This window comes from Sphaerodactylus townsendi, linkage group LG03 (genome assembly GCF_021028975.2).
Source record: "Sphaerodactylus townsendi isolate TG3544 linkage group LG03, MPM_Stown_v2.3, whole genome shotgun sequence".
Taxonomy (NCBI): Eukaryota; Metazoa; Chordata; class Lepidosauria; order Squamata; family Sphaerodactylidae; genus Sphaerodactylus; species Sphaerodactylus townsendi.
This window is the reverse complement of record NC_059427.1, coordinates 176,463,769-176,478,461: the sequence shown is the minus strand read 5'-3', so window position 1 is coordinate 176,478,461 and position 14,693 is coordinate 176,463,769. Positions and strand designations below refer to the sequence as shown.

Below are 14,693 nucleotides of genomic sequence, written 5' to 3'. Positions count from 1 at the left end.
AGTTTGTCATGTGGGAGGGAAATCAGAGCCCCCCCACATCATGTGGCACTCAGAGCCCCCCCCCCCATCTAGGCTGGCCTGGGCCTCTGGTCTTGATGTGCGTGCACCTCAGCAAGCAGGGAGGCTGGTGGGCCTGGTGCCTGTGCTCCAGGTGGCTGCTGCCTGGGGGGGGGGGGGGGCAGAGGTGGCAGAGATGCCAGAGAGGCACAGAGCGGCGCATGTGGGACTTGCTTGAGGCTACAGCAGGCTGGCCCTTGCTCGAGGGGGTTATTCAGGTTAAATTGCCACGTTGGCACTTTGCGATAAATAAGTGGGTTTTGGGTTGCAATTTGGGCACTCGGTCTCGAAAAGGTTCGCCACCACTGCCTTAGTCCATAAAAGACAAAATTCCTCCTTGAGACTTCATTAAAAGGATAAGCTTTAATTACATAACATACCTCAGAAGGCCCTCGAGAATTCTGCCAACGCAGGACAAAAGCCCCGGAGCCTGAGCAGTCAGGTCACAGCCAAGACCTACAGAGACAAAAGCTCACCCGCATTTGCCATGATTGCAAAGTAGCCCATATTTTTTAGCCTCAGAAGGCGTTTTAGTCCAAAATAGATGCGCATCAGAAGATTTCACAAAGCCAGCAAAGAAGAGCCCAGGCAGCGGCTGACTTCTACTCCTTCCATCCCCTCTCCCATCATAGGGTAATTCAAAGATAAAAATTAATGATTCAGAGGAAGGGAAAACTGCTTGAAATCCAGGAGGTGGTGGTTAGGACTGTGTTTTGAGATGGATGTTCTCATGATGGAATACCAAGCACTTGAACATGGGGAAATTGTTGTTGTTGTTTAATTCACAGTAGGATGGAGTGCATAGAAGAACAGTTGCGTAGAACAGGTTTTGGACAAACACCTAGATTGGAGTCCAGTAGCATCTTAGGCTGATTATTCATAGGTGCTCTGCCCCATGCTGACGGGAGATTCTCTTTGGGGCAGAGCTTCTGTTTTGGATGCCTCCCCCCACCCTACACATGCTGCACGGCAGAACCCATAATCTCCACTGTTTGTAATAGCAGGCAAAGAGCGACCTTTCCCCCTCCTTCACAGAGAAGAAACAAATGGCCCTGCATTATTCCTTGCTTTGGGCTAAACCCCCCCCCCCGCCCCCCGATGACTGGGGGAGCTTTTTAAAACTTTATTTGAACTTCAAGCATTTGTACCATATTGGATCTGTCAAAATGATAGATCGAATACAGGAAGATCAAAATAACAAGCCTCTCTTTCCTCCTGCTGCCACAGCAGCAAGTATGTTTGTGTTGGGTGTTTGTGTAGAGAGAATATCAATTCTAGGACATGGTCCCCTTCATCAGCAGAGCGCAGTCCGGGGAACTGCTTTGCCTCTTTCATTTGAGGGGATTATTTTTGGAAAGGGGCTACACTACTGATATAACTGCAATAACAACAGTACTGATATAACAGTAATTTAAAGGGCTTTAACAAAGCCAGCAATCTTGAGACTACTAGGAGTGATGAGAGCTGTGCCTTTAAGAGTGAGTTGATGAGCAGAGTTAAGAGAATCAGGAAAAAAACACAGACCTGGAAGAGTGCGAAGAACACTGGACTGATCCAGCAAGGCTGTCCTTACAGCCTTAAGTCTTCATGCTGTTCATATATGAAAGTGTAAGCTATTATACATGATGATAGTTCAGTCAGTTGAGGTACAGCATTTGTATGCTTCTGCATTAGAATATAGTCCCGAACAAATCAGATAATTATCTTTCATTTTTACGCACTGTCTTTGTCAAAACCATTAGGCACTAGGACTCAGGCGGAGCATTTTACAACAAAGAAGGTCCAGCATGCCTTGTTCTGTGGTGGAGGAATATACAGACTAACATTTTTACGTGGAACAGAATATAATGGTTCTAACCAAAATGGTTCAAGTTAGCCTGATTTTCATCAGATCTCAGAAGCTAAGCAGAGTTGGCCGTGGTTAGTACTTGAATGGGAGACCACTAAGAAAGTCCAGGGTTGCTGCAGAGGCAGGCAATGGCAAACTACCTCCATTAGTCTCTTGCCTTAAAAACCCAACCGGCTGCCATAAATCAACTGCAACTTGGCGGCACTTTACATGCACACAGCCTGCCCCGGCTGCATCTTAAGGACAACAGTGAGCTATAAAAGGAGAAAGCATTGAATGTTGATGGCTAACTGCCAGGAGCCTCATGGACTCTGCTTACTGACTCTTTTCCACGCAAACTACATGCAACGTTCTCCAACAATACGACACAGCCTTCCCTGTGGTAGCTCTAGAGGGCAGCCAGGTTGGTTTGCAGTGGAACAGCTGGATTTGAGTCCTTCCCTTTGTTGGTAGCTCAAGTTCATAGGTGTCAAAGTTGTGGCCCTCCAGATGTTATGGACTACAGTTCCCATCATCCCCTACCAGCACATTGCTGGCAGGGGATGATAGGAACTGTAGTCCATAACATCTGGAGGGCCACGAGTTTGACACCTATGCGTCAAGTTGAACCACAGATGGCTATCCAATCAGCAGACTCAAGTGGTCAAGCTGTTCTTGCTCTCTTTCTGTATTCTGGAAGGTGGACAGGGCCCCTTTCCCTCCACTTGGAAGAGCACAAAGGCTATTCACTAAAGGCACGATGGCTTCAATGCCCATTGAAACCTCAACTCATTAAACACTGATTTGCACGTTACAGAGTTCTATGTGGTCCTCATGTAAGTAATACAGCCCTATGTGAGAGGTGGATTTTCCTTAATTCTTGCCTAGTTAGGATCAGGACAATAGTGCATATGGATGAAGAGGTTTAGCGGTGGCGTAGGAGGTTAAGAGCTCGTATATCTAATCTGGAGGAACCAGGTTTGATTCCCAGCTCTGCCGCCTGAGCTGTGGAGGCTTATCTGGGAAATTCAGATTAGCCTGTACACTCCCACACACACCAGCTGGGTGACCTTGGGCTAGTCACAGCTTCTCGGAGCTCTCTCAGCCCCACCTACCTCACAGGGTGTTTGTTGTGAGGGGGAAGGGCAAGGAGATTGTAAGCCCCTTTGAGTCTCCTGCAGGAGAGAAAGGGGGGGGGGTATAAATCCAAACTCTTCTTCTCTTCTTCTAGCCTGCACTATTTTCTCAGTCTTGAACTGCCCCAGGGTGTTGGTGGGCCTGTTGTGGAAACCCACACATATCCCCGGAAACAGGAGTTTTTTCCCCCAATTGCACTCTGGAAGTGCCAGTCACACAATCCAGTAATGAAGGAATTAATTGATGCATGCTAATTAGTTAGTGAGGTCAGAAGTCAGTGACCAGGTAATTGATCCCTATTGGTCAAGCAGACCTCGCATGGGCTACATGCAGGTCTGCACGAAGGCTCTAGATGTTCTTTGTTGCTCTCTGCACATGCTCTCTGAGTAGCTTCTTAGCCATGTGATAGTCAAGCAACAAGCCAGCTGATGGAGCTAGCTAGTTAGAAAGGTATTTCTTGTTTTGTATCCAAGTTACCCTTCCTATTTTATAGTTAGCAAACTTTATTTCTGTAAGCAACTGCCCCTGTCTCATTATTATGCAAACTCTGCTTTATAAGTCTCACATCAGTATGGAACCAATTTTTTACCTGTACCGTCGATGGCTTTCACAGCTGGAATCCAATGGCTGTTGTGGATTTTCGGGGCGGCATGGCCATGGTCTGGTAGTTTTTGCTCCTAACGTTTCGCCCACATCTATGACTGCCATCTGCAGAGGTGTATGTGCCACCGTGACATGCCTCTGAAGATGCCAGTCATAGACACAGGTGTAATGTTAGCACCAAAATCTACCACACCACCGCTACACAACCCAGAAAACCCACAGCAGCCAATTTGTTTTATACTTTTACCTCCCAGGATCCTTTTTAATTTTCTTTTTTAAAGGGGAGAGCACTCAATTTTGAGAAGTACTGGGGAAAAAAGTCTTTTTTTTTCTTTTTTGGAACAAACAAAATGCTTTTAAAGGCAAAGTTTTCTTCACTCAAAATGTGTACCATGAAAATATTTATGTAACGCAATCTCCAGCATTCAGTACTGAGAATACTAAGAACAGCACACTTCCTCCCATATAGCCTGCAAGGGCACTGAGGTCAGAAGCGGGGTGGGGGGAGGGCGGCTTCCTGGCCAAGAGCACCCTCTGTACCTGGGCACACAGGTGATCTCTCCTGGGTGGGACCTCCCCCCACTTCCCTTTTCCCCCTGCAATCACCATATCAGCACTCAGTTGATGCAGCCGCAGCCCAATTTTAAAGTGCATTGGGGGGCATTATGGGATGATTATGCCTTTTTAGTAGGGTTAGGGTAGGGGCTGGGGCTGGTTTAAAATATATTTATGATGGTTTTGAGATTGTCTATGTGTTCTATAACTGTACCCTGCCCAGGGAACCCAGTGATGGGCAGGTAATAAGTATACAGTAAATAAATACCTATGTATTTATTTATGTAGACATAGGCAACTGTTTTCAAGGATATGTCTATTAATAGCTTTGGCAACAATTAATGGCAATAATATATTTCATGATAATACACTGTTAAAAGAGTCCAGTGTTTACAACATTATAAAATTCAACTCGATATCCAAATATAAAGCTAACTATATTGTGACTGTATGATACGGCATCTGTCCATGTAACACTTTTCTTTGTTACAGAATTTGTGTTCTAATTTCCACATTTATCTTTCCTGTGTCTCAGATGCCAACAACTAAGATATTAATGTCAAGAATTAAGACATGAGTGCTTAATCTGAGCGCCACAATTTGCAGCTCAAGAACTGGGTATATTTGCAGTTTTGCTAGAAGAAAAAACTAATGGCATTTCCAGCGCAATCCTAAAAGAGTTATGGCCGATCATATACTGGGGCTCAGCCCCACACTGAAAGGAGATTCTTTTTGGGGCAGAGCTTCTGTTACGGACGCCTTTCCCTCCTTTCACGCTCACTGCATGACAGATATCATAAGCTCCACTGTTTGTGGGAGTGGGCAAAGAGCGGTCTTTCCCCCTGCTTTGCAGGGAAGATGAAAGAAATGGTCCTGCATGGTTCTCTGCTTCGGGCTTTTTTTCTCTTCTCCATCCTGCCTCTCCAGCTCTACTTCCACCCTCCCTGATGATCTGGAGGGCTTTGTAAAACTTTATTTCAACTTCAAGAATTTGTACCCTATTAGGTCTATCAAAATAATGATAGATCTAATACAGGAATGTTGAAGTACCAAGGAATATCAAAATAACAAGCCTCTCCCTCCTCCTGCAGCAGCAGCAGCAGGAATGTATTTGTGGAGGGGTTGGGGAGAGAGAATCAGTTCTAGGACATGTTCCCCTTCTTCATCAGAGTGTGGTCCAGGGAATTGCACTGCCTCTTTCATTTGGGTGGTATTAACTTTGGAAAGGGGCTACAGTATTGGCAGTATCGACATAACAGCAATTTTTAAAGGGCCTGCAATCTTGCAACTACCAAGCGTGATGAGGTCTGTTTTTTTAAGAGTGAGTTGATGGGTGAGGTTAGGAGAACCAGGAAAATCAGAGCCCTGGCAGAGTTCAGCAGGCAAGCTGTGTAGCAGGCAGTGGAGTGCCTCCTCATGTGTAAACAGAAAAATGCAAAGAGACCCCACTACAACCCCACTGTGCTGTGAAGGGCTCGAAGGAAAGCATTGCTGACCTTACACTACTAAATCCAAATGGACTTGTAGACTTGGGCGGAAATCTTAATGCTAGACTGGGCCCCAACGATCACACCCTCTATGCATTTATACACAGTATAAATGTCCCCCTCCCAACTCTGAAGATGAATCTCTCTTCACCTGCTGTTAAAAAGATCAGAACTCAAATTGTGCAGGTTTCTGCTTGGCCCAAATGACCTTTTGGCTAAATTTCTATATATGTGGCGCCTTTGAACGGGCCCAGCGAGATGAATTCATCTGCCTATCCCTCTGGGTCTAGAACGAGTACTATTGACTATATTATTGGCCCTTTTTTGCACAATTCATTTAAAACGTTTCAAAGCGAGAAATAAAATTTTTCCTCCAGAGGCATATTGAGGGAAAATGGTGCCCAGAGACAAATTGTCTCCAGGCGCCCTCCCTACGCCCGGCTGCAGCCCCCACCCCACCCCTTCCCTTGCTCCCGACTCCCAGCCGGCATTCCCTTCTGCCCTCCACTCCTGGGAGGACAGAAGTGACTGCCATCCCCTGGCCTCCAAGAGCTGCTTTTATAAGCACTGAGGCCAGGGGTGGGACTCAGGGGGCATGGCCCGCATCCCAAAGCCCCGCCCCCAGCCTCAGAGCTTATAAAAGCTGGGAGCCGGGAGCAAGGGGAAGGCAACAGCAGCTGGGCACCCTCGACCCTGCCCATGTCGATGACAACATGGGCGGGGGCATGGGCACCCGAGGATGTCCTGCTGCCTTGTCATCTTCCAATTTTGCACCCCCCACGTGACCAGATTAGTGGCACCCGGGGACAGAGGGTACCCCTCGTCCCTAAGCATCTACGCCATTGCATGGAGTTCTGCATTGTTTTCACTGCCTTTGGTTCCCGAAACATTTTATTTCCTGCCTCAAAAAGTTTTAAATAAATCCCTTTTTAAAACAATTATTGAGGCTGAAACGTTTTCAAAATGGCTTCCCTGCTGTGCATATTCTTTAAAACGTTTTCCATACCTCTCTGTCTTCCCTGAACTTCCTCACCAGCACCATTTTCTTGAACTCACTCTCTGTTCGCCCTCGCCTGTTTATTTGCTCATTTCGTCCAAGGAATTCTGCATTCCCCCCCAGAAATGTTTCAGTTGTAGCCTCAAAACATTTTATATGCATCCTCCTGTCTAGCAATTTTTTTGGATGAAACATTTTTTAAAAGTCTTCATTTGTATGCTGTCCCTTACGACGCCATTTTGAGTTCTTGCCTGCAGAAGCCCTTTGCCCTCTTTTTGGAGCAATTCCAGAGCATTTTTGAGATTGGGGGGCGGGGGGCGGAATCTTCCCAGCATCAACTTCAGAAGACTCTGGGAACTGCAGCAGGAGGTTGTGAAGCACAGAAGCACTGCTTTGTCTGCACACTGGGGAAAAAACAGGGCCAAATAGAAAATGGCAGCCAGCAATTATTTCAAGAGGGTGAGTCTGAACAAAAGGGGGGGGGGGTTGAAACATTTTACAAATGTTTTAGGGGATCTGGGCGGAAAGGGCCGAAGTCTTAAAGAAGAGCCTGGACTGGAAAAGCAAGCCTCGAAGGCTCTACCCAGCTTCACATCTCCAAGAGTTCTCATGGGAATGGACACGCAGCTCTGCAGAATAGGACACCTGCTGGTCCTATTCTGTGAAGGGGGGGTTTAGGGAAAGGGGAGCATATGAAGCTGGATATACAAGTGTATACAGGCAGCTAGATGGATCGCTTGCTTTTGTCCGTGCACCCGTTCACAGGTGATGGCAAAGATGTTCCTGGACTGTGCTACTTCCTACAAGAGAGGTGTGATCTCCCAGCTGATAAAAAAATTAAATGTCAGGAACAAACCTCTATCCTGGCCTTTCCCATAACATACCAGTTTTATAGGGAGAGGGATTTCTTCCTTCCATGGGGAAGAATTCAGCCATGTGACTTCCCCCTCCTCCACCACTGGAAGCGGTTCAATCCAGGAACAGTTTTACTAGCCTTAACTGCGTGAAGATCTCTCTCTTCTCTGATAAGCGGAGGGAATCTGGACTGCGTGCCGTTCATGTGTCTGATCCCAAAGATTATCCGTCAAGTAAAGTCCTCCTGCCTTAATGATGCTGTCCCACAGTCGCTGAACATAGCTGTTTGCGGTTAGAGAAGCCTTTACACCAGCGCAGAGACAACCCCAGAGGAGTTGTGTGGGACAGAAGGAGACTGGGGAGCAAAGCCAGGGGGAGACCCTAGGAGGTGAGGGTTGGGTCCGAAAGGGAGCAGTTGTCCTGGCAGCATCATGGGGTTGAAGGCATAGAGGGCAGCAGCTTCATCTCCCGTTAGGGGAGGTGGCAGCAGCTCTAAGGAAGGGGTTAAGGCCATTGCCAGGTCCCCAGAATTTCCCGCTAGCCGGCTTCCTTCGACTTCAGCAGGAAGAGACCCACGATTCGAGTCTGGATTAAAGTCCTTCGCGCATTTACTTGGGGGGGGACGATTCACCTGGAAGAGACAAAGGGAAGGTGGGAGTGATCTGAAGTTCACTGTAGAATGGAGGCCAAGAGCCACAGAGTTATAGGAAGGTTGGCTCAAAAGCATGGGATTAATGGTCAGCCTATGGAAAAATTCCAGTGAGGTACACCCCTGAACTTCTTGTTTCCAACTGAATCATCATCATCATCATCATCATCATCATCATCATCATCATCATCATCATCATCATCATCATCATCATCATCATCATCATCATCATCCATTTCCCCCCAGTTTATGTATTTATTTATTTATATTTATTGGATTTTATAGACCATCTCATCCCCGAAGGGCTCTAGGTGGTTCACAATACAATATCATGTCCAATAAATTACTTAAAATACATTTAAAACATTTAAAATTCAGCATAACAAATCAACTGACAACAGTCTAAAAACCATGTTGGTGGCACCTGGTCTTAAGTTGAGCACTGTGTTTCTTTGGGGGGGAAAAACGAAAAAACGAGGCAAAGAAGCTGTTGAGTAGTTCTGCCTTTTCTCTGTCCCCTCTTAGAATTTCACCATCTTCTCCACACAGTGACCCTATCATATCCCTTTTCTTCCTTTTGCTACGGACATAACCAAAAAAAGCTCTTTTTGTTGTTTTTAACGTCTCTCGCAAGTCTGAGCTCATGGTGAGCTTTAGCTTTTCTGACTTTCTCCCTACGTGTCTTGGCAATTTGTTTGAATTCCTCTTTAGTCATTTCCCCCCTTTTCCATTTCTTGTACGTGTCCCTTTTATATCTTAGCTCACTTGAGAGTTCTTTAGACATCCATCCTGGTTTCTTTAGACACCTCCCATTTTTTCTCCTCATTGGAACTGTCTGATATTATGCTTTCAAGATCTCATTTTTAAGAAACTCCCATTCCCATCCATCTTGTACTCCCTTCTCTTTTCGTATTCTTAACCACGGGATCAGACCCAGTGGTTTCTTAAGTTTACTGAAATCAGCTGTCTTAAAATCCAGAACGCGTGTCCGACTAGACTTGGCATCCCCTTTCCATTGTATAACGAACCCCAGGAGAACATGGTCACTCCCACCTAAGGACCCTACCCCTTCCACCCCATTAATCAGGTTATCATTGTTGGTTAGGAGCAGATCTAAAATAGCCGATCCCCTTGTTGCCTCGTCCACCTTTTGGACCATGAAACTGTCTGCAAGGCAAGTGAGGAAATTGTTGGAGCTGGTACTCTTGGCAGAGTTTGACTCCCAGCAAATATCTGGATAACTGAAATGCCTCCCATTACTACCATTTCTCTTCTTTGTGAAAGTTTGGTCATCTGCTCCAGGAAGGCATCATCCAACTCTTCAGCCTGGCTTGGGGGTCTGTAATAGACTCCCAGAATGTTTTTCTCCCCCTTAATTTCTCTGCCCTCCCCCAGCTCACATTGTGCAGCTTGAAGTAGAGGCCGCAGGCGTTGCATACGGGTTCTCCATTCACGTTGCGGCGCCAGAGTGTGGTAGTCGTGGTTTGGCAGTTACTGCACTGGGTCCCTGCCCGCTTGCTGACAATCTGTAATATTGATCAGGAGAGTATTTTAATAAAGGCAATAGGATCATGCTATAACAAAATGGTTTGGGAAGGGACATTGTTGAATCAGAATGGTACTATGGACTAACACTATTCTGAGTATGTATTATCTGCCTGCTGATTTCTGCTTGTGTAATACCATTATTCTATTCTGTAGAACATTATCACAGTTTATACCTTTGCTTGTCTCTATAATCTTGGTCCTATTACATTGTTTATTAGATGGCTCATCCCAAAGATTGCATTGATTTACAATGTGTGATCCGTCTTGAGTCCCCGTGAGAAAGGTGGACTATAAATCAAGGACATAAATAAATAAGATCATGATATAAATTGTTGTTCAGGTCCATAATATATTCAGTCTGGGCACGGCTGAGTGGGGAGGGGGCTGCTGGAACTTACTGTGGGGATCTCAGAGCTCAAAAAGGCTTTCTCGTGGCAACGGGTGGGATACCATCTCTCCCACTCCCAGAAGGGACCAGAACACAAACCACACCAGGAGTTGCTGTGGCTAGTTCTAAGAAAATGGAATGCACTTCAGAAATCTGACTTTACAAAACTGACCAAAGGTGCAGTGTATCCCAACCACAAAATATCCTTTTCTTTGCATATTCCTGGGTCAGGTTGAAAGGCATGTTCTGGAGTGTAGTGCTTTCTAGGAGCAAGTGGGCCTGATTTTACAGAGCGGTGTAGTGAGTGCAGATTTGGATCTTCCCCTTCACACCATTTTCCTGCTCTGAGGTGGCCCTAGGGAATTGCTATTTGCCCTGCTGGGGGCTATCTAAGATGTTTCCCCAAAATAGCAACTCTCTACAACCATTTCAAGGAAATAGAAACAGCACAGGAAGGAAGAGCTAAGCCACCCCCAGTGGCGGAGCTACAAGGGGACGGGGTGTGTGCTGTGCACTGGGCGCATGCCTGGGGGCAGAAAATCACCCCAAGGCCCCTCCCCCGCACCCCCCCCACAGCCTGAGGAACTACAGTTCCCAGGAGACCTTGGGGCTCACAAGGTCTCCTGGGAAGTATAGTTCCCATCAGGCTGTTTTTAAGCCTGAACTGTGACTAGGCCTTTTTTTCAGCCTGAAAAAGTTCTAGGAAAAGGAAAGGAACTAAAATAAGTGTGGGAAGTGGGAAAGGGGGGGCACCACAGGGGGGCCCATGGGGGGGGGCAGAAAATATAGACTGCGCACCAGGCACAGTGTGGATCTGGAGACATAGAAACAATAGAACATGTGTTTCTCCACTGTCAGTTGTGGAGATGGACCAGAATGTCTATAAATTTGTATTTGATCAAAGAAGATTAAGAAAGATTAAGTTGCATGAACCAAAGAATTGAAGAATCAAAATGGAGTTTCTGTATAAGTGACTAGTAAGACTGCTTGTTTGCAGCAGGTCAAAAGGCATTTTAGAAGCTTGTCAGTGATTATGCAGGCAAGCAAAGATAACATCTTTAAGATCTTGTCACTAAAGGCCAACGTGACAGCAGACATATATTTTATAACTTTGTTTTTGGCTTAGAACTAGCTATAGGGGATAGAAATGAATGTGATTAGTTAAAATAGGGGAAAGTGTTTTTCTATATATGTTAAATGAACACAGAAATGATAATGAGAGATTCATATGTACTCGTAATTTCACTATAATTCTACTGTATTGGAATCGAAGGGAATAATTGTTAGAATCATGTTTGTATAATCTTTTAAAGGTAAAATCATTTTAAAATTGGAAAAGGGAAGTTTTATGGTCTAAAGGAATGTCAAACCTGCATGCCCTAAGGAAATATCTCTCTTTGGGAGCAAACTTAGAAAAACAGGTTTTTCTTGGAGGCAGAAGCTAGTTTTATTGCAGCCGTTTGCATATGGGTAGAGGGACATGAGCTAAGAGCATGCAGCGTTTGAATAACAGAAGGAATGTGACACGTAGAATAGAGGCTGTCTTAATGTGACAAGGAGACAGAACTATCCAATGGGATTTTAAGGTTCATGCTTATAGCACGTGAAAGTTATGGATCATGTACGTGAGTAAGGGGATGAACTGTGACGTATGTATTCTTTGTATCTATAAAGACTAAGGTCTTTCCTATGGTGGGTGTGCCTCTCTGTTGAGAGCACCCAGGGCGTGCCTCTCCCTTGGGAGAGTTCACATTCTGTAACTCTCTATATTCTGCTAAGTAAAAACTGTCTATTTGTTTCTGAAGTCAGATGTCTGATGCTTTTATTTCTAACATATCTTTTCTCAAACAGCTGAGCAGGCCGGACTTGAGTTCTGGCCTCACACAGTATTGTAAAAATATATGTATTGGTTTTATTTCGCCCCTGCGGTATAGATTCCCAGGCTCTCACAGAACAATGTTATATTTCTATATTGCTTAGATACCAACCCTGATATAACATACACTGTTGCTCATGTTAGCTCCCAGCAAAATATTCCAAACTATAAAATCCCGTCTCTTTAGTCAGGAACTTCAGCTCTTGGTTCAAAGAGCTGGGGTCTCATGCTCACTGACATACTTTGGTATTATCCCTGCTAAAGTGCAAATGGTCTGCTATTTAAAGATTCTATTCAATCCCAAAGAAAGGTGGGCCCTTACTAGAGCTAGGTGCAACTCTTTCCCCATAGCTTTTCTTCAAGGGCATTTTTCAAGGACCCCTAAACAAGACCGGGTTTGTTCTCATTGCACCAATACTCCTGAGACGATGCTGCACATTTTACTCGATTGTTCCAAATACGCTGATTTTAGACCTGATTTTCATTGTCTTATCCCTCCTCTGTTAAGGCATTCTGCTCCTAATCTTTGGGCATGTTTACTGAAGACGGTTGCAGATTTCTTGGGAAAGGTTTTTGCACGCTGATCCTCCCCTGTATTTCAGATGATTGCACTGTTTGTTTTCGATTCTGTATTTTTTAATGCTGATTAAAGGTTTATTATTATTATTATTACAGTGTTGCCAGATTCTTTGTAGCAGCACTTGAAATACGTTGCAGTTCAATAAAGCAGGATTTGTGATTTGGGTAGCCATTGTGGAGACGGGGCAGAATGTCTATAAATTTGTATTTGATCAAGGAATATGGAAATTCATATGAACCAAAGATCCTAAGAATCAAAATGGTGCTTCTGTATAGTGACTGGCAAGCCTGCATTTTAGCAGCAGGTCAAAAGGAATGTTGGAAGCTTGCTAGTGACTATGCAGGCAAGCAAAGATAACATCTTTAGGATCTTGTCACTAAGGTTAAAAGTGACAGAAGCCATATACATTTATAACTTTGGTTTTTGGGTTAGAAATGAATGTGATTAGTTAAATTAAAAAGTGTTTTTCTATATAGTTAAATGAACAGAAATGATAATGAGAGATTCACATGTATTAGTATTTCACTATAATTCTATTGTGTTAGAATCAGTGTATGTAAAATCTTTTAAATGTTTTAACATTTCAAACTGGGGAATTGAAGGGAAGTTTTATGATCCTAAGGAATGTCAGAATGCTGCATGCCTTAGGGACATATCTCTCTCTGGGAAGCAAACTAAGAAAACGGGTTTTTCTTGGAAACAAGAAAGACAGCAGGCTAGTTTTATTGCAGCCCTTTGCATATGGGTAGAGGGGCATGAGCTAAGGAAACTGACACGTAGAATAAGAGGCTGTCTTACTGTGACCAGGAGACAGATCTATCCAATGGGATTTTTAAGGTACATGCTTGTAGCACGTGAAAGAGGTATGGATTATGTACGTAAATCTTATGATGATGATTGTGTGACGTCTGTATTTTGTGTCTATAAAAATTGGTCCCTTTGTATGAAGGGTGTGCCTCTTACCCTTAAGGGGACACCCTGGTCAGATACTTATGCTGTCCAGTAAACTTATCTTCTGTTTCAAAACTGTTTCTTGGGTGTTTTCTAATTTAGTCTTAAACTAATATCAGCTGTGTAGGACCAGAGACGCGGTCCTGGCCCCACACCATAGTCTTCAATTTACCAAGTTTAATTTTTTCCTTTGCCTATCCCGCCCCCTCCCCTTGTATAGTTCTTTTATAGTTTTTAAGCTTTTGTTCCCATTTAGTATTTATGCTTTTATCCTATTTCTTTTATATTCCTATACCTTTTACAGTAGGTTTTGTTTTTTCATTTTCTTTTAGACATGTGTTTATTGTTTTACTATTTCCTGTCCTTTTGGTTTTATTTTACTTTATTTACTTTACGCTGGTCTATGATCGCAGTAAAGACGGATTGATTGTCATGGTCCCAGTCCAAACTGGGCCTTCAGAGAATGGAATTCTGATGTTTCCATCTCGGCCTCCCCCTATTCCACCTTCTCCCAACCTCCTTCCCTTCAGTGGGTTAGTAGTATTTTTTAATGAACTCTTGATATCAAGTATAAGAAGATTTTAAATGGGTAGAACTGTTATTGAAGTGCTATTCGTGTGTTGATTTTAAGGTTTTACAAAATATTGGTCGCCGTTTTGAGTCCACAAGGGGAAAGGCAGGAGATAAAATTAATGAAATCAAAAAAATAAATTGTAAGTTTCCTGAAGAGATAGAAAAAATTGTCCTACAATATGAGAGATGGGCCCAAGGACAGCACGTGGCTTTATCACTGAGCTGAGGATTAAATTCGTCCCTTTCAGACCCAAACCACCGACTCGTCCACCAGGCTGGATGGCGCAGGAGACAGCAGGACGTCTGCATCTTTGATCGCAGCCAGACGCACAGAAATTAAGCACATGACATAAGCTGAGTTATGGTGACCCCCATCAGGTCTTCAAGGCAAAAGACAAACAGGCCTGCCACTGCATAGCGCCTCTGAACCCCCTTGGTCTCCCATCCAAGGACTAGCCAGGGCTGACCCTGCTTAGCTTCCAGGCTCTGATGAGATTAAGCTAGCCTGGGCTATCCAGGCCAAGTCAAGCAATGCCCCACCCAACTGCAACTGACTGATGGCAACCCCCAGGACTGCGGGGGTTTCAAGGCAAGAGATGAACAGAGGTC

At 44.5% G+C, this 14,693-nt stretch overlaps 1 protein-coding gene across 5 annotated transcripts in view; it reads right to left on the bottom strand.

The window, feature by feature from the left end:
- Nucleotides 1-6,524: 6,524 nt before the first annotated feature.
- The window catches only part of GATA1 (GATA binding protein 1), a 31,957-nt gene continuing 23,788 nt past the window's right edge, over nt 6,525-14,693 (bottom strand). For all 5 annotated transcript variants that reach the window (XM_048490741.1, XM_048490744.1, XM_048490742.1 and 2 more), the window contains 2 exons: nt 9,569-9,694; nt 6,525-8,150 (listed from right to left, as the gene is read on the bottom strand). In XM_048490741.1, coding sequence (XP_048346698.1) covers nt 7,824-8,150; nt 9,569-9,694 — 453 coding nt within the window. In that variant the 3' untranslated portion in view covers nt 6,525-7,823. The remainder of the gene's footprint in view (nt 8,151-9,568; nt 9,695-14,693) is intronic.